Raw genomic sequence first — 18,806 nt, 5'->3', positions numbered from 1 at the left:
CTATTAACAGGATTGTTAAGAAGTGTGGCAGGGAATTCTGATACACTGCATATGGATGACCGGCAATATGACTCAGTCTTTCATAAATGAGGCCTCTGAAGACAGAGAGACTTGGATTCAACTCCTGGCCACATCATTTACTACCTGTGAGATACTGAGTAAATTATGTAACCTATCCAGATATCAGTGTTCTTGTCTGTAAAATCAGAATAGTGCTAATTTCTGCTTTTTAGGGTTTTTGTAGAGATCAAAAGACATAATGGATATAAAACACTTGGTAGTTTAAAGCATGTGGCAGGTGGTAAGCATTCAATAAATGTTAGCTAGTATCTGTTATACTTGAACTACCATTGAAACCGAGGAGGAACAATAACCATCATTTTATCTTTAGCTATCATATCATGTAGTTTGACTCTCTCCAAATAAAAGATTAGTCAGTAAAATCTGACTTATCCAGAATGTTTAAGAAGTTAGGTACAATTTAAATAAAAATTCTAACTAATTGAATATTTTTATATAGATAGCATTACATGTTTATGTGCTTCCCAGGCGGCACTAGTGGTCAAGAATCTGCCTGCCAATGCAGGAGATGCAAGAGACGTGGATTCGAACCCTGGGTGGGGAAGATTCCCTGGAGTAGGAAATGGCAACCCACTCCACTATTCTTGCCTGGAAAACTCCAGGGACAGAGGAGCCTGGCGGTTAATAGTCCACGGAGCTGCAGAAAGTTGGACTCAACTGAGTGAGTGGGCACTGATTACATGATTAGTCTAACATTGTAATCAGTAAAGTGAGAGAACATCAGTACACACTAACTGAATATTTATTGGACGAAATCAAATCAAATATTTGATTTACAAAATCAATTATTGCTTTTAAGAAACAAGAATTCAATAAACTAAGTTGAAAATATTTCTTGTATGAAGAAGACAGTGTTATCCTGATCTTAAAGGGGTTCAGGATGATTTGATCCTTCAATTGTAATTTATTGTACTTTGTTGTCAAGCTTTTTATTTTGAGGTAAACAGGAATCTTAAGTATTGAAAAGCAATCTATAAATACAGTAACTTATTAAAGAAATATTCAGTAAAACCCGATTCCAAAGGGTTTCTTATTGCTATGGCAATTCTAACTGATAAATAGCAGCAGCTTCTACCGAATCTGTGTTCTGAGACCACAGTGGTTGTGAATGTCAAAGGTTAGCAGACGTAATGTTTAAAAAATGTGAAAAGACTTAGCTTCAGTCATCAAATGATAACATTTAAGAAAGACACTGTCTCCACAGACAGCAAGAGTGAGAGCAGTGAAAAAGCAAATGTAATAAATTATTAACACTGGTGGAATCTGAATAAAGAGTACTGGGGAATTTTTTTGACTATTCTTGAAAATGTTTCTCCATGTCTGAAATTCTGTAATAATAACAAAAAATTTTAATACTGTCTTTGTGAATAAATTTTCTATTTCTAACAAATACTTAAATTTGTGTTAAAAAAAAAAAAAAAGGCATTGTGTGTATGGAGCCAAAGCAAAAACATACCCACTTGTGAATGGGACTGGTGATGGAAGCAGGGTTCGATGCTGTAAAGAGCAATATTGCATAGGAACCTGGAATGTTAGGTCCATGAATCAAGGCAAATTGGAAGTGGTCAAACAGGAGATGGCAAGAGTGAATGTCGACATTCTAGGAATCAGTGAACTAAGATGGACTGGAATGGGTGAATTTAACTCAGATGACCATTATATCTACTACTGTGGGCAGGAATCCCTTAGAAGAAAGGGAGTAGCCATCATGGTCAACAAGAGAGTCCGAAATGCAGTACTTGGCTGCAATCACAAAAACGACAGATTGATCTCTGTTTGTTTTCAAGGCAAACCATTCAATATCACGGTAATCCAAGTCTATGCCTCGACCAGTAATGCTGAAGAAGCTGAAGTTGAACAGTTCTATGAAGACTCACAAGACCTTCTAGAGGTAACACCCAAAAAAGATGTCCTTTTCATTATAGGGGATTAGAATGCAAAAGTAGTAAGTCAAGAAACACCTGGAGAAACAGGCAAATTTGGCCTTGGAATACGGAATGAAGCAGGGCAAAGGCTAATAGAGTTCTGCCAAGAGAATGCACTGGTCATAGCAAACACCCTCTTCCAACAACACAAGAGAAGACTCTACACATGGACATCACCAGATGGTCGACACCGAAATCAGATTGATTATATTCTTTGCAGCCAAAGATGGAGAAGCTCTATACAGTCAGCAAAAACAAGACTGGGAGCTGACTGTGGCTCGGATCATGAACTCCTTATTGCCAAATTCAGACTTAAATTGAAGAAAGTGGAGAAAACCACTAGACCATTCATGTATGCCCTAAATCAAATGCCTTATGACTATACAGTGGAAGTGAGAAATAGATTTAAGGGACTAGATCTGATAAACAGAGTGCCTGATGAACTATGGATGGAGGTTCGTGACATTGTACAGGGAACAGGAATCAAGACCATCCCTAAGAAAAAGAAATGCAAAAAAGCAAAATGGCTGTCTGAGAAGGCCTTACAAATAGCTGTAAAAAGAAGAGAAGTGAAAAGCAAAGGAGAAAAGGAAAGATATTCCCATTTGAATGCAGAGTTCCAAAGAATAGCAAGGAGAGATAACAAAGCCTTCCTCAGCGATCAATGCAAAGAAATAGAGGAAAACAACAGAATGGAAAAGACTAAAGATCTCTTCAAGAAAATGCAAAAATGGGCTCAATAAAGGACAGAAATGGTAGGGACCTAACAGAAGCAGAAGATGTAAAGAAGAGTGGCAAGAATACACAGAAGAACTATACAAAAAAGATCTTCATGACCCAGATAATCACAATGGTGTAATCACTCACCTAGAGCCAGACATCCTGGAATGTGAAGTCAAGTGGGCCTTAGGAAGCATCACTACGAACAAAGCTAGTGGAGGTGATGGAATTCCAGTTGAGCTATTTCAAATCCTAAAAGATGATGCTGTGAAAGTGCTGCACTTAATATGCCAGCAAATTTGGAAAACTCAGCAGTGGCCACAGGACTGGAAAAGGTCAGTTGTCATTCCAATCCCAAAGAAAGGCAATGCCAAATAATGCTCAAACTACTGTACAATTGTACTCATCTCACACGCTAGTTAAGTAATGCTTAAAATACTCCAAGCCAGGCTTCAGCAAGATGTGAACCGTGAACTTCCAGATGTTCAAGCTGGTTTTAGAAAAGGCAGAGGAACCAGAGATCAAATTGCCAACATCTGCTGGATCATGGAAAAAGCAAGAGTTCCAGAAAAACATCTATTTCTGCTTTATTGACTATGCCAAAGCCTTTGATCTTGTGGATCACTAAACTGTGGAAAATTCTGAAAGAGATGGGAATACCAGACCACCTGACCTGCCTCTTGACAAACCTGTATGCAGGTCAGGAAGCAACAGTTAGAACTGGACATGGAACAACAGATGGGTTCCAAAAAGGAAAAGGAGTACCTCGAGGCTTTATATTGTCACCCTGCTTATTTAATTTATATGCAGAGTACATCATGAGAAACTGGGCTGGAGGAAGCACAGGCTGGAATCAAGATTGCTGGGAGAAATATCAATAACCTCAGATAGGCAGATGACACCACACTTATGGCAGAAAGTGAAGAACTAAAGAGCCTCTTGAGAAAGTGAAAGAGGAGAGTGAAAAAGTTGGCTTAAAGCTCAACATTCAGAAAACTAAGAAAAAAAAAAAAATAAAAAAAAATAAAAAAAAAAAAAGAAAACTAAGATCATGGCATCGAGTCTCATCACTTTATGGCAAATAGATGGGGAAACAGTGCAGACAGTGGCTGACTTTATTTTTCGGGCTCCAAAATCACTGCAGATGGTGACAACAGTCATGAAATTAAAAGACACTTACTCCTTGGAAGCAAAGTTATGACCAACCTAGACAGCATATTAAAAAGCAGAGACATTACTTTGCCAACAAAGGTCCGTCTAGTTAAGGCTATGGTTTTTCCAGTAGTCATGAATGGATGTGGGAGTTGGACTATAAAGAAAGCTGAGTGCTGAAGAATTGATGCTTTTGAACTGTGGTGTTGGAGAAGACTCTTGAGAGTCCCTTGGACTGCAAGGAGATCCAACCAGTCCATCCTAAAGGAGATCAGTCCTGGGTGTTCATTGGAAGGACTGATGTTGAAGCTGAAACTCCAATACTTTGGCCACCTGATGTGAAGAGCTGACTTATTTGAAAGGACCCTGATGCTGGGAAAGATTGAGGGCAGGAGGAGAAGGGGACAACAGAGATAAGATGGTTGGATGGCATCACCGACTCGATGGACATGAGTTTGGGAAGACTCTGGGAGTTGGTGGACAGTGAGGTCTGGATGCCGCAGTTCATGGGGTCGCAAAGAGTTGGACACGACTGAACTGACCTGAAGCTGAAGGAGTTCATATGGAGATTTGGAAATAGGGTCTCGCTATATATTCAAACAGATACTGATTTCTAAAGTACATATATGGGTAAATAATGATCCCCAAAATATAACAATTAAAATCTATTATAAGGAGATCCAAGCAGTCCATTCTGAAGATCAGCCCTAGGATTTCTTTGGAAGGAATGATGCTAAAGCTGAAACTCCAGTACTTTGGCCACCTCATGCAAAGAGTTGACTCATTGGAAAAGACTCTGTTGCTGGGAGGGATTGGGGGCAGGAGGAACAGGGGACGACAGAGGGTGAGATGGCTGGATGGCATCGCCGACTCGATGGACGTGAGTTTGAGTGAACTGCGGGAGATGGTGATGGACAGGGAGGCCTGGCGTGCTGCGATTCATGGGGTCGCAAAGAGTCGGACACGACTGAGCGACTGAACTGAACTGATATAGACAATGCCAGAGACAAATCTTCACGGCTGAGTACAGAGAATGCTAAAAAGACACAGCTATTAAGACAATGCACTGAGTTAGGAAAAGAAAGACAGCTCCTAACTCCTACTTCTCAATGCTGACATATCCATTTAGTTCAATTTTCCCAAGGGCTTCCCTGGTGGCTAAGTTGGTAAAGAATCTGTGTGCAATGCATGAGACCTGAGTTCAATCCCTGGGTCAGGAAGATCCTCTGGAGAAGGAAATGGCAACTCACTTCAGTATTCTTGCCTAGGAAATCCCATGGACAGAGAAGTCTGGTGAGCTACTGGTCCATGGGATCACAGACAGCTGGACATGACTTAGTGACTAAACCACCACCAATATTTCCCAGAAGAAGGTTAGGTAGAACAGGTATAGGAGGTCACTGATGCCAGGTTTCCACACTCTACCCTGAGTTTAAAATGTCTTGGTACCTTTGAGAGTAGCTAAGGCAAACAAATGATGTTCCACTAAGCCAATATGGGCCACAACCATATCAAACACATCTTTACATATTGTTTTGGTATCACAGGTCAGTTCCAGTCTCTGTCCACTCAGAAGCATTATGTTAACTTTTCTTCGGTTATCTTCACTCTTCCCTTTCTTGGTCTACAATTGAAAAAAATGAATGGCAGTTACCAATGTAACCATGATAAGAATTTTAACTCCTTAAAAATCATTACCAAAATTATTTTCTCAGAGTGACAAAGTGGTTTTATTACTTACAAGGATAGACCGTGGCAAATCCAAAGATATAAATGGTTCAATTGTCATTTTCACAAACTCTGGACCAAAGAAATTCTGTGAATCATAGAAGAGGAATCAATAGTTATTATCACTTATTCTAGCTCTTCCCTTGAAAGGAAAATAATGTAATAATAATAGTAATATAAATAATAATAAATTAAAAATATAAATAAAATAAATAAAAATATAATAAATAATCAAATAATAATAGCAAACTACACGTAAGGTCATCATAGTAGAACTAGAGATCTGAAACAAATGTATAACTTTTGATAAAGAAGTACAGCAGAATTATAATCATTTTTTAAAAACAGACAATCAGAAATTTGGTGGGCTCAAAGATATAATATTTAATGTATAAACTGGAAGTGCAATTAAAAACCAGTTTCATTGTTGTTCTGTTTCAATGTTGAATACTCTGCCATGTTTATAAGGTAAAAATATCTGTTTCAAAAAAAAAAAAGGAATAAGGCTGAAATGTGCCTTACACTGTAAATATTAATTTTATCAGCTTCGAATCCTACCAGAGATGTAAAATATAAAGCCTGGCTTTATACCATTTTACATAAATAAAGGTTTTCATGTTTTGGACTCCAGGTAGACCCAAACTCTCTCTCTCAAAAAAAACACCAGTCTCATTTATTGAATATAGGGTTATCAAGTTCATATAAGGATTTGGTTTCTATTGCTAATGTGAAAAGTAATTGAATAGAATCTTATTATTTCAGAGAGTGATATTCAATTTGTCCTAAAACAAGTCTTCTAGTGGACCACATCTGCTTTGTGACTACAAAAGACACATTCACCTGTAACCAAGTTCTCACAACCCTGTACTCTAATTAGTGGCAATTAGGGATATTATCCCTGGAGAAGGAAACAGCAACCCACTCCAGTATTCTTGCCTAGAAACCCCATGGACAGAGGATACTGGTGGGCTACAGTGCATGGGTCCCAAAAGAGTCGGACATGACTGAGTGACTTAGCATGTATGCAGGCTTATTACAGGGGTCACGGTCTCTGCTCTGCCCTGCTGCCTCTACTACGAAAATAGTATCTCGGGAGCTAGGAGAAGCAGAGTCCACACTCTGCATTTACTGCTTTTCAATCTACTCTTTCCCTTTATGTCTTGTACATCCAGGGGTTTCTGCCTGGAGAGAAGAATTGGTTGAAAAGATAACTTAAAACAGTTAGACTTCAACGGGGGAGTAGGATTCAGAATAGACTGAAACATGACATCCAAAGGGGGGGAAAAGTAGAATGAACACAGGGCTAATCTTGAGGCCAAAGGCAGGTGGTCTACGTGTTTGTGTGTGTGTGCACTCTTGTGCACGCCATAAATATATGGAGATTTATTTTTGTTGGTTTCTTCTTTGCATCTTCTCTGTACAGTTCATTTGGTTACTTGATGTGGGAATTCTATCCAATCAATGGCGTGTCGAACATGTGACCCATACCACTTAGGTAAAAGTTTAACATTAAGCATTTGTTAATTTTCAGGGAACCAGCAGGACACATTTTAAATGGGAATAGAAACAGAGTAGAAGAAATGACGATGGTTTGCCATGTTAAAGACAGAATCTGATACAAATCAACTAAAGAAACTGAGTATGAACACTAAAATGTGCCTACACCAAAAATAATCTAGAAAAAATAAAAAGTTATGTTTTAGAAAAGAATATTAATTCAATTTTGAAATCGGTCCTCTGAGCACTAGAACTCTTTATTCAGCCTCAAAAATGTATCCTTCCTCCTTTATTTATTTGGCCACACTCGGCAGTTGAAGTGTGGAATCCCAATCACTGGACCGCTGGGGAATTTTCCCTTCCTGTTAATTTTTTTTTTTTTTAAGAAAAAATACTATGTGGTTCTTCAATGATCAGCAGTTCAAATTCTTTAGTCACTGATGTAGCCTGTTGAAAAAAGTATGCCTTTTTTTTTTTTTTTTAAAATAGCCAGACAGCATTGCCTAAAAGGAAACACAAGTCTTTAGTGAGATGACACCTAACAGTGGTATACTATAAAGGTACAGAATATCATTTATGACTCTTAAATGTAACAGAATTCTGTATTCTCTGAAACTATGATTTAGGAAAAGATGTGTATATACATGTGCCCCTTTTGCTTTATGTGTGCCTTTAATTATTGGAAACCCATGCTAACCTGACTACTGCTTAATTTTGACAAATGTATTATTTACAATGATAAATTGATGAAGTCTTATGGAATTTCTTCCTTTTGGCTTAAAATAAATTGAGTTATATTTTATTGAAATCGAGTAACTTTAAAACTGGAATCTGTCTTATAAATTACAACTTAATTACACATTTTAAAAATTGGCACAGTGAGACACAAACTGGTTTAAAAATATGCATAAAGACATATTAGAAATGAAATTATTAGAAATTGAATCCAAGTCTCTTAATTTGTAGTTCAGTGTAATTTTCACCATGCAACACTTTTCTTCTTAGAAAATTAGAAGGAAAATTTTGAATTCTGTCAATTTCAGGGTATACAAATTTGCTTTTAAGAAGATTGTTTGAAATAAGCAACAAAACCCAAAATGTAATAGGATAATATACTTTTTTAGCATGGGACTAGAAAGAAAAAAAAATCACTTTAGATTTTATCACTTTTACTATTATTTACTTTGCTTTTGAAGAATTATTCATAAAGCAACAGTACAATGAGGATATTGCTTCATCTATCAAATTGGTGATGATAAAAAAAAAGAATGACACAATGAGAGTCAGTAAGAAAATGGTGAAACAGGCATGATCAGAGGAAACACAAACTGAAATTTTTAAAGGGCAATTTGATAAGGTATAAAAATATCTAAAAAGGTATTTGCCTTTGACTTGGCTGTTCTACTTGGAGGAAGCTATCTGCAAAGATTTAGCTATCAGGATGTTCATAGTAACTACAAATTAAAAGGATTTTAAATGTCCAATATCTGGAAAATGATTAAATAAATTATGGTACATGGTAAATTCACATAATAGAGTACCTCACAGCCCTTAACAATAATATTATAAAAGTTGTAAAATGTTCATGACATTTTATATGAGAAAAGACTATGTTCATTTTGAGCTTATGTTTTTAAAAATACAGAGGATATATGATGAAAGAAAAATAAACCAACTGAACACATAAAAGAAAACTCTCCCACAGATTTGTTCTTTCTTACCTTTGAATACTGTAATACAAGGATATGATACTTGGAGCTAATGCAGCCATCTTTTAACTATAAAGAGAATTACTGCCAAAATTATGAGAATGGCAGAGCAGAAAGATGGAATGTACTTGATAGAATTCTTGAGCTTCTGAACCAACCTTGAACTCTCTATCTCTGATCTTCTTGGTTTGTGGGATAATAAATATTAAAAGGTAATCCACCACAATACTGAATAAAGCCAGTTGACTTAAGGATCACAAATATATTTTTAAAAATATACAGTTAAGATATTGTAAATCCATCTCATGTTATTGTAAAAATGAAACCATGAAAAGAGCTAAATATTTTAATGTCAACCAACAGGATATTTAACATCAATGCAAACTTAAATATGAGATTTCAGAATTATACAATTTTTTAAAGTACTTTGCATAACATTTTCCCTATGAGACCAAGTTTAGATGCAGTAACCTGAGAATCAACTTACTCTCAGTTTTCTTTGGGTCATGGCTGTTTCTAGAGCTATTTCTCTTAAGGGATCCCTGGTGATGTCAAGCATGGAAGCTTTGATGGTGTCCCCTGGATACAGGCTCAACCGAGACTGTCTAAGGGCCATTCTGGCTTGCAGCTGCATCATTTCTTCTTCTTGCCGTTTTAGCATGATCTCTTGATTAATTAAGTTGCCTTCAAGGGGTGTTTCATATTGTCTGCCATATAGAAAAGTGAAAAGTGGATTGAGAAAAAAACATATTAAGTCTAATCAAGAAAAAATATCATGGTAAGCAAGCTATCAAGAACTTAGACAAATTTTACTTTTTCATTTCAAAAGAACCTTTGAAGTAACTCCTCAGTCCTATTTTTAATGTATTAATATACTGTGGTGTCTCATTTTCAGTGGGTAGATCTATATCCTCTACCTCTTCTCTGAAATAGCTCAACATCTGAAACTGTTCCCGCTGTGGTTCTCTCAGATTGAGGCTGTTTTATACTCATAATCCTGCACCAGTGGGCCTGGACATGAGACAGAGATTTCCTTGGATTTTTATTTCAGCTTCCAGATCATTACCGACTCCCCCTCCAAGAGCCTCCAGCTTCCTTGAATTGAAAGCGTTAGTTGCTCAGTTGCGTCTGACTCTGACTGTAACCTGCCAGGCTCTTCTGTCTATGGGATTTCCCAGGCAAGAATACTGGAGTGGGCTGCCATTTCCTTCTCCAGTGGATCTTCCCAACCCAGGCATCAAACCCAGGTCTCTACCCTTTCCTTGAAATATGAGCTATGAAATCAAACCATTCACTGATCTGCTTTGCTCTAGACTTCATTCTGTTGGCCAACTCTTCTTTATGCATTACAGACTTAAGTGCCTGACGCAGCGGTCTTCTCTAACACCACCGCTATCATCACTCATGCTGGTGTTACAGAGACTGGGGAGTCTTATAACACCCTGGCTTCCTCCATCTCAGCCAGAATTCTGCTCCCATGGCAAGTCATGTTGGCTATAACAATAACTGTGCAGCCTCTAGAATGTCCTATTTCTATCTTCCAAAACCCTCTCCATCTAATCTCCTTGTTGTTTTCTAGCTCACTTCTTCTAACACTCTCCATCAAACCATTCATTGACTCTATCAGGAATTTTAGTTCACTGATTGGACCACTTCCTCTCTGTTAAAACTTACACTTTTTAAAATTTTTTACTTCCCATAAATGTGATATATTAATGCTTTAGAAATCTTGACTTAGAGTTTACACTTTTAATGTCATGTTAACTAATGGATTACTTTATGATCTGAAATTAGAAATGTTTATCTTCTAGACCACACTGCTTTATCATGTATTGGTATTACAAGTATTATGGTTCAGGGTACAACACAGTCTTCAGTAATTCATCTGATAGATGTCATTCCACTTATGTCATAAAACCAGTTAGTACTGGATAGGCCAAAAAGTTAGAGTTTTTCCATAAGATGTTAAATTTTCTATACCTGTTATACATTAATTCCATTAACCCCCTCTAGCCCTCACATTGCTTGAGTTGTACAGCCCATCATGAAAATCATTTCTTGGCATATGACCTGAACTCTCATGAAACTGCAGAACCATGCTGACTGATCTCACTGGGTTCTCAGTGCTTCATGGTGATTCATTTTCTTAGAGAACTATTTCATATTTTTTTCCTCTTTTTTTTATCAAAGTTCTTTCAAAACTTCCTCCCTCATTCTCTCTCAACTGATGACTTCTCTTCAGTTTTTTTGGTGAAATAAGCAGCAAACAGGAAACAACTTCCTTATCCTTCTACCACCAGACTTTCCAGATCGATGTTCTGATCTTTTCTGGTACAATGGATAGATCTCCTGCACACTTACATAGGCCTCAAGCCTCTATTGTACATGGGGTTCCAACCCTCTTCCCTATCCAGAGACTTTGCTCCTGCAGTTACTCTCTCACACGCATCATCCATCTTGTCCACTAGGTTATTCATGTTATACAAACATGCTGTACTATTTTCTACTTAGAACAAAAAAACTCTTCTTTGGCTCCACATCCCCTTTTAGATTCTATTTCATTTTTCTGCTGTCTTTTAGAGTAAGTTTCTTCAAAACTGTCTTTTAAATTTTATCTCCACTTCATCTTCCACTTCTTCTTGGACTCAGACCCATAGTTTGAGTCCTTACCAGTTCACCAAAACCAGTCACAGAAAAGACTGCCTTCAGTGTAATCAAAGACAAAGGATAATTCTTTTTTTTTTTTTAGGATAATTCTTAGTTTGCATCTTACTTGACCTCCAAGCACCTTACAACATAGTTATTCAGTCATTAAACATCTGACTTCTGGGGCTTCCCTGGTGGCTCAGTGGTTAAGAATCCTCCTGCCAGTGCAGGAGACATGGGTTCGATTCCTGATGCAGGAAGATCTCACATACTATGGGGCCCCTAATCTCATGACTCACAACGACTGAAACCCAAGCACCCAAGAGCCTGTGCTGCGCAACAAGAGAAGCCACTGCAATGAGAAGCCTGTGTAGCACAACCAGAGAGCAGCCGCCTCCCCTCCAACCACTGCTGCAACTAGACAGCAGCGTGCACAGCCATGAAGACTCAGCACAGCCAAAAATAAATATTCACTGGCTCCTCCTTAGTCTTTTTTTCTGGATCTTCCTTCATTTCTAATTTCTTAATGTTAGACTGAGCGCCGAAGAATTGATGCTTTCAAATTGCGTTGCTGGAGAAGAATCTTTAGAGTTCTTACCAAGAAGATCAAACCAGTCAATCCTAAAGGAAATCAACCCTGAGTATTCATTGTAAGGACTGGTGTTGAAGCTGAAGCTTCAAAACATTGGCCACCTGATCTGAACAGCTGACTCGATGGAAAAGACCCCGATGCTGGGCAAGACTGAGGGCACGAGGAGAAGGGGGCAACAGAGGATGAGATGGTTGGATGGCATCACTGACTCTATGGACATGAGTTTGAGCAAACTCTGGGAGATGGTAAAGAACAGGGAAGCCTGGTGTGCTACAGTCCATGGGGTCACAAAGAATCAGACACAACTTAGCGACTGAACAACAACAACATTGGACTGTAACAGTGCTCAGACCTCCAGATTTTTCTAGTCTCCATATACAGGTCACACTTACCTGATCTCGTGTAGTCACATGGCCTCAATTACCTTGTATTTCCATAACTCCAGGCTCTCCCTTGAATTCTGATTCTACTCACCTGCTTAGGTTAGTGTTCGACTTGGATGTGACTATGCATCTTTAGCCTAAGATGTCTAAAACCAAACTCTTGATACTTGTTCCTTATGTGCAACCTTCTCTCAATCATTCACTGGTTGCTTAGGACACAATCTGGAGTCATTCTTCATTCCTTACAAATCCAACATCTGAATGAGCAGCAAATCCTTAAGGGCATAACATTGAAGAAATCTATTTCCAACACTTCTCTATTACTAACAAACTAGTCTGTGCTGTATGCATCTCAAATGGAGCACTGTAATCGCCTCCAAACCAGTCTTTTACTTCTGTAATCTGTTTTTCACAGAACAGATCAGAGTAATCCCATTAAAATGTAAACATGATCATAGCTATGTCTCAACCATCCAATGGATTCCCATTATACTCAAAATAGTTAATCCTAATCCTAACCCTAACCCTTAGGAGATGCCTCCTCTGACCAGCCTACCTAAGTGAACTAGAACTTGGACATCATACCCTTGCAGTCTCTATCTCTTTAGCGTGGTTTATTTTCCTTCCAAGTACCATCACATTTTGATGGTGCATTACTTACTTTTTTTTTAGTGGTTTACCGAATATCTCTCAGCCCTATCACATCTCTGGAGGGAATTTTTTGGTCTTGTTCATAATCTCATTTCCCGTACATAGAAGTACCCTCTACAAGGTAAGTGAGTGAGTGAGTGAGTGAAGTCGCTCAGTCGTGTCCGACTCTTTGCAACCCTGTGGACTGCAGCCTACCAGGCTCCTCCTTCCATGGGATTCTCCAGGCAAGAATACTGGAGTGGGTTGCCATTTCCTTCTCCAGGGGATCTTCCCGACCCAGGGATCAAACCCAGGTCTCCCACGTTGGAGGCAGACACTTTAACCTCTGAGCCACCAGGGAAGACACTATTGAGCCAATGATCGAATATGATTTTATGGCTTGCTCTCACTTAATGGGGGTCAAGGAAAACGATAAAACTTTGAATCTATACATTTTAACCCACACCTGTCATTTTCATCAAATATATTAGCCTTCTTGTTCAAATTCTTTTCTACCAGAGCAAGAAACAGATAACAAAAGTGACTGATCATCATTTTGTGTCCCATCACAGTATCTGATTGCAACGTTTGAGAGGCAAAACAAAAATGAACAAAATATAGACAAAACACATGCAAACAAACAAGAAACTCACAAAACCTAGATGATTTAGGAATGGATAAACAAGTTCTTTCAAGACAAAAAAAAGTTACATCATTAAACAGATAAGCATAGAAGCAGTAGGAATTGCACTACGTAAAACCGTACTTCAAAAGTTAACACAGAAAAAAAATTTAGAGATGCTCTTCGGAAAATAGCTTTGAATGTCTTTTTTTGGTACTGAAAGACACTTTTGATAGTTCAAAATCCAAAATTACTCAGTTTGATGGATCTGACTCATAACTTCCTGTTAATCTCCTCCCACCCACTATGATAGAAATCAATAGCACTGTGTGGATCTCTTTTTCCATTTCATTCTAGATAAAGGAATGGAAATTTTTATAAAGAATTATGCAACATATCTAAATACAGAACTATTTATAGATCTCACAAATACGTGACCTAAGGAACAAACAGAACCTCCTGATTGTGTACTGACATGTTAAAGATATTATCAGAAGACTTTGTACACATACAGAAAACTCTGCACTTGAATAAGAAATTTAGACAATACCTCAGTTAATGTGTTTTTCCTTGGACAGATCAAGATGGTTGGGAGCAATATCAACAACCTCAGATATGCAGATGATATCACTCCAATGGCAGAAAGCAAAGAGGAACTAAAGAGCCTCTTGATGAGGGTGAAAGAGGAGAGTGAAAAAGTTGCCTTAAAATTCAGCATTCAAAAACTAAGATCATGGCATCCTATCCCATTACTTCATGGCAAACAGATAGGGGAAAAATGGAACAGTGACAGATTTTATTTTCTTGGGCTCCAAAATCACTCTGGATGGTGACTGCAGCCATGGAATTAAAAGACGCTTGCTCCTTAGAAGAAAAGCTATGACAAACCTAGACAGCGTATTAAAAAGCAGAGACATCACTTTGCCAACAAAGTCAAAGCTATGTTTTTCCAGTAGTCATGTGACAGTTGGATCATAAAGAAGGCTGAGTGCCAAAAAATTGATGCTTTTGAACCGTGGACCCTTGAGAGCCCCTTGGACTTCAAGGAGATCAAACCATTCAATCCTAAAGGAAATCAACCCTGAATATTCACTGGAAGCTGCATGTTGATGTGAAGAGCCAACTCAGTGGAAAAGACCCCGATGCTGAGAAAGACTGAGGACAGGAGGAGAAGGGGGCAGCTGAGGATGAGATGGCTGGATGGCATCACCGACTGTATGGACATGAGTTCAAGTGAACTCTGGGAGACAGTGAAGGACAAGGAAGCCTGGTGTGCTTAAGTCCGTGGGGTCTCAAAGAGTTGGACACAAGTTAGCGACTAAACAACAATAACAGTCAACTTCTCCTTGAAAGAAATATTTCTGTTTCACCTATATCTAATGCAGATGCTATGAACATCAAGTTGTGTTTTTAAACATCTTAAAGTGTGAAATAAAAGCAGCTTATCACTAAATTATGATCTGATGAGCTAACACTTTAATGTTATTGTTTCCTAAAAAAAACTGGAAACAGTCAAAACTAAGATTCTCTTATAATCCCCATGCTTTTGAGTTACCTTCTCAAGAAAACTGAAGTAAGTCTCACAAAATGATTTAACTTTGTTTGGAGGAATATGTTTTCTAAATAACTAGCAAACTGACTATAAAATCAATCAATTTTAACATATAATTCCGACAATTCTTCCATTGCTCTCTATTCCTTCTTTTGATTAAGCTAAAAAGGCATCATAGTAACTGTAAGCTTTCTCTAAATTACATATATAGAGAGGAGTGACTTCCTCAATTCAACACAGACCTTAGTGCAATTCAACATTTGCTTCTTATTGCTGGTCATCTCCAAACAGTTTTGCTTCTTTAATAAAACTATCTACTATCAAGCATAGATCTATCTTTGTCTCTAATCTCTTTGGTCAAAATTACCAAAATAGGCTCATTGCAATTACTATTCCCACAATGGGGTTATAGTAATATACAGTGCTATTATGTGAAGATTATATCACTTTAGGCAAATGAACACTGATTAGAACTTTCCTCATAGAAAGTATCACAGACATTTTAAAAAGGAACACGAGAAAAAGACATAAATTTCATAAAAACTGAAATATTACAGAATAATTTTTGTGCAATGTATGTAATTACTTGGAGTGTTAACCCTGGATAAACTGTCTGCTTTAATCACATGGGTAGGGTTACCTAGACTATTAACAGTTTATGGGTATGAAACATTTGCCTGCCAGAATTAATCAGCTAAGGGGCAGGTTTTTGTTAATTTCCAAATGATACTTTTGTATATAATGGTACCTAAATCAAATGAACTGAGATATCAAATTTAAAAGTATTACTATAGTTTGGTAGTAAATTCTGAAGCAACTTCTGATTCTCTAATATTACACTATGAATTTCAAATTAATGCTTAACTTTAACAATATGCTTCTGTTCATGTAAGGGATCTGTGCACACATGAAGACACACATTAATATATTCAGTACTGAGTTGACACATTTCACTTCAAACAAAGTAAATCAACCCACAGTTATAATACCATAAGAACAACTGCTAGGGTTAATCTTATAAGTATGCTGAGTGTCTCAGTATGAAAATGAACTCTAAACTTAATAGCAGTTTCACCAAACAGCAGTATAGTCATTTTCAAATGCTAAGTCGCCTTAGTCGTGTCCGACTCTGTGTGACCCCATGGACTGCAGCCTACCAGGCTTCTCCGTCCATGGGATTAAGTCCAAACTGGGCTTAAAAAAAGTTTAAGTACAAGATAGCTTCTTTTAATTCAGGAAGATGTAGTGAAAACTTAACTTTTTATGTAACAGATTTCACATGATAGGTTACTTAGTAGTAATCTACTAATTATTCATTAAACAAATAGTACTGAAAGCCTACTTGTTGAGCCCAGGTAACCTTTTGAAAAAAGCATTATTCTTTTAGAAATCAAAGTTTATATCTTCTCATAGATGTTTAATGCTATACCTTTAAAACGTCCATACTGTTAGTTATTTTATATTCATACTGGCAATTAAAAAAAATCAAGCACAAACTAAAATAATCAGGGCCAATTCTAATTTTAAAAGATTCCAATAACTCAAACAATTGTAACATCTTTTATATAATTGAATTTGCAAGAACTTAAAGAGGAGGGAAGAAAAGAAGAATGGAGAAAACAGAGGGAAGAGAATAATTAAAAAAATATTCTCCTTGATTCTAATGAAGAAAAAAACCACATGCAACTGGAAATATATTGCCATTTTTTCATATTACATACCTTGGTCTCTGTGACTGGCCTTGACTTGGGGTTTCATCTACGCCTGGGAAACCACTGCTGGATTCAAATCTCTTTGAAGTTTCACTTTTTCTCACTAATTGTGAATGAAAAGGAATAGCACAAGTCATAAAAATATGAAATAATCTTATTTAAAACATAAGCACTCAGAAGACACATAATTTTTACAAATCATATTCATATAATCAAATTAATGATATAATGTCATTAAACTCTTCAGTGGCAGTCATTTTATTTTTGAAAACAATGAATTATGTTCTCTCATATTCTTGCCTGGAGAATCCCATGGATGGAGAAGCCTGGTAGGCTGCAGTCCATGGGGTCACACAGAGTCGGACACGACTAAAGCGACTTAGCATTTGAAAATGACTATACTGCTGTTTGGTGAAACTGCTATTAAGTTCCTATGGTGGTTTTAGTTACTAAATCATGTCTGGCTCCTGCAACCCCATGGACTATAGCCTGCCAGGCTCTTCTGTCCAAGGGATTCTCCAGGCAAGAATACTGGAGTGGGTTGCCATTTCCTTCTCTGGGGGATCTTCCTGATCCAGGAATTGAATCCGGGTCTCCTGCACTGCAGGCTAACTCTTTACTAACTGAGCTATGAGGGAAGCCCTTACGTACCTATAACAGTGTTAAAATGAGTAATTGGAAGCTTTTTGTAATTTAAAATTTTTATATAGAATTATTCTTTTCACACCTTATATCTCAACACTACTGAAAGAACAAAAATCATAGCTTCTTTTGTAAATTTTTTTTTTAATTGTGGTAAAAGTCACATAATATAAAACGTACTATTCTTAACCATATTTAACTGTACAGCTGAGTGGCACTAAGTACATTCACATTGTTTTGCAACACTCACCATCATACATCGCCCAAATTTTTCACCTTCCTAAACTGAAACTCTGTCCCCATCAAGCACTAACTCCCCATTCCCCGCCCTGGCATCTATGAAAGAACTTTCTGACAGTATTAATTTGACTATTCTAGGTATCTGGTATACTGCTACTAAGTTGCTTCAGTCGTGTCCCCATAGAAGGCAGCTATTCCCGTCCCTCGAATTCTCCAGGCAAGAGTACTAGAGTGGGTTGCCATTTCCTTCTCCAGTGCATGAAAGTGTAAAGTGAAAATGAAGTCGCTCAGTCGTGTCCGACTCTTTGAGACCCCATGGACTGCAGCCTACCAGGCTCCGCCCACCATCCCTGGGATTTCCCAGGCAAGAGTACTGGAGTAGGGTGCCAAACAGCACAATCATGTGGAATCAAACAGCACGATCATGGTTTCTTACGAATGTTTTGCTTGTTCAGATGCTTCTTACCTTGCCTGAAATCCGATTCAGAGGAAATAATAGATGGACTTTCACTGGACGTACTAAAGAGATCACTGTGGTAAGTTTTGTATCTTTGAACTGGTTCTGAAAGGATTAAAACAAAAACATTAGAAAGCAATCTCATTAGCTGTTCCACAATCATATAAAGCACTACATTTATTCTTGTGAGACCAGAACATCTATTGCTTTAAATTTACTAATCACTGGATGGTCATTTAAAAATGTGACCACAATTTTGAGGTGGTTTGGCATCCTGGTTGGGGGCCTGGACTCTGAAACCATATTGCCTGGGTTTGAATCCCAGGTCTACTACTCACCAAGTGCATGACTTGGGGACGGTATTTAACTTTCCTGTGACTCTTCTTCAATTGAAAAGAGGGTATAAGGGAAATGCACATCTCCTAAGGTTACTGTAGCATTAACTGAACTCACATGCAAAGCTCTTAGAACAGAGCAGATGCTATATAAGCATCATTCTGTTTCAGGTGCTATTAGGG

At 37.7% G+C, this 18,806-nt stretch overlaps 1 protein-coding gene across 10 annotated transcripts in view; it reads right to left on the bottom strand.

Moving 5' to 3' along the window:
• PTPN13 (protein tyrosine phosphatase non-receptor type 13) overlaps positions 1-18,806 on the bottom strand; it is a 225,857-nt gene that overhangs the window by 84,318 nt on the left and 122,733 nt on the right. For 9 of the 10 annotated variants that reach the window (XM_055589037.1, XM_055589036.1, XM_055589033.1 and 6 more), the window contains 5 exons: positions 18,298-18,393; positions 16,959-17,052; positions 9,300-9,519; positions 5,620-5,694; positions 5,328-5,502 (listed from right to left, as the gene is read on the bottom strand). In XM_055589037.1, the coding sequence (XP_055445012.1) occupies positions 5,328-5,502; positions 5,620-5,694; positions 9,300-9,519; positions 16,959-17,052; positions 18,298-18,393 (660 nt within the window). Of the gene's footprint in view, positions 1-5,327; positions 5,503-5,619; positions 5,695-9,299; positions 9,520-12,524; positions 12,787-16,958; positions 17,053-18,297; positions 18,394-18,806 lie in introns of those variants that run through there. The other variant, XM_055589038.1, reaches the window with a different exon arrangement.

The sequence above is a fragment of the Bubalus kerabau genome, chromosome 7, assembly GCF_029407905.1.
Source record: "Bubalus kerabau isolate K-KA32 ecotype Philippines breed swamp buffalo chromosome 7, PCC_UOA_SB_1v2, whole genome shotgun sequence".
Lineage (NCBI taxonomy): Eukaryota > Metazoa > Chordata > Mammalia > Artiodactyla > Bovidae > Bubalus > Bubalus kerabau.
Note: the sequence above shows the minus strand (reverse complement) of the source record. Positions and strands in the feature narration are given on the sequence as shown.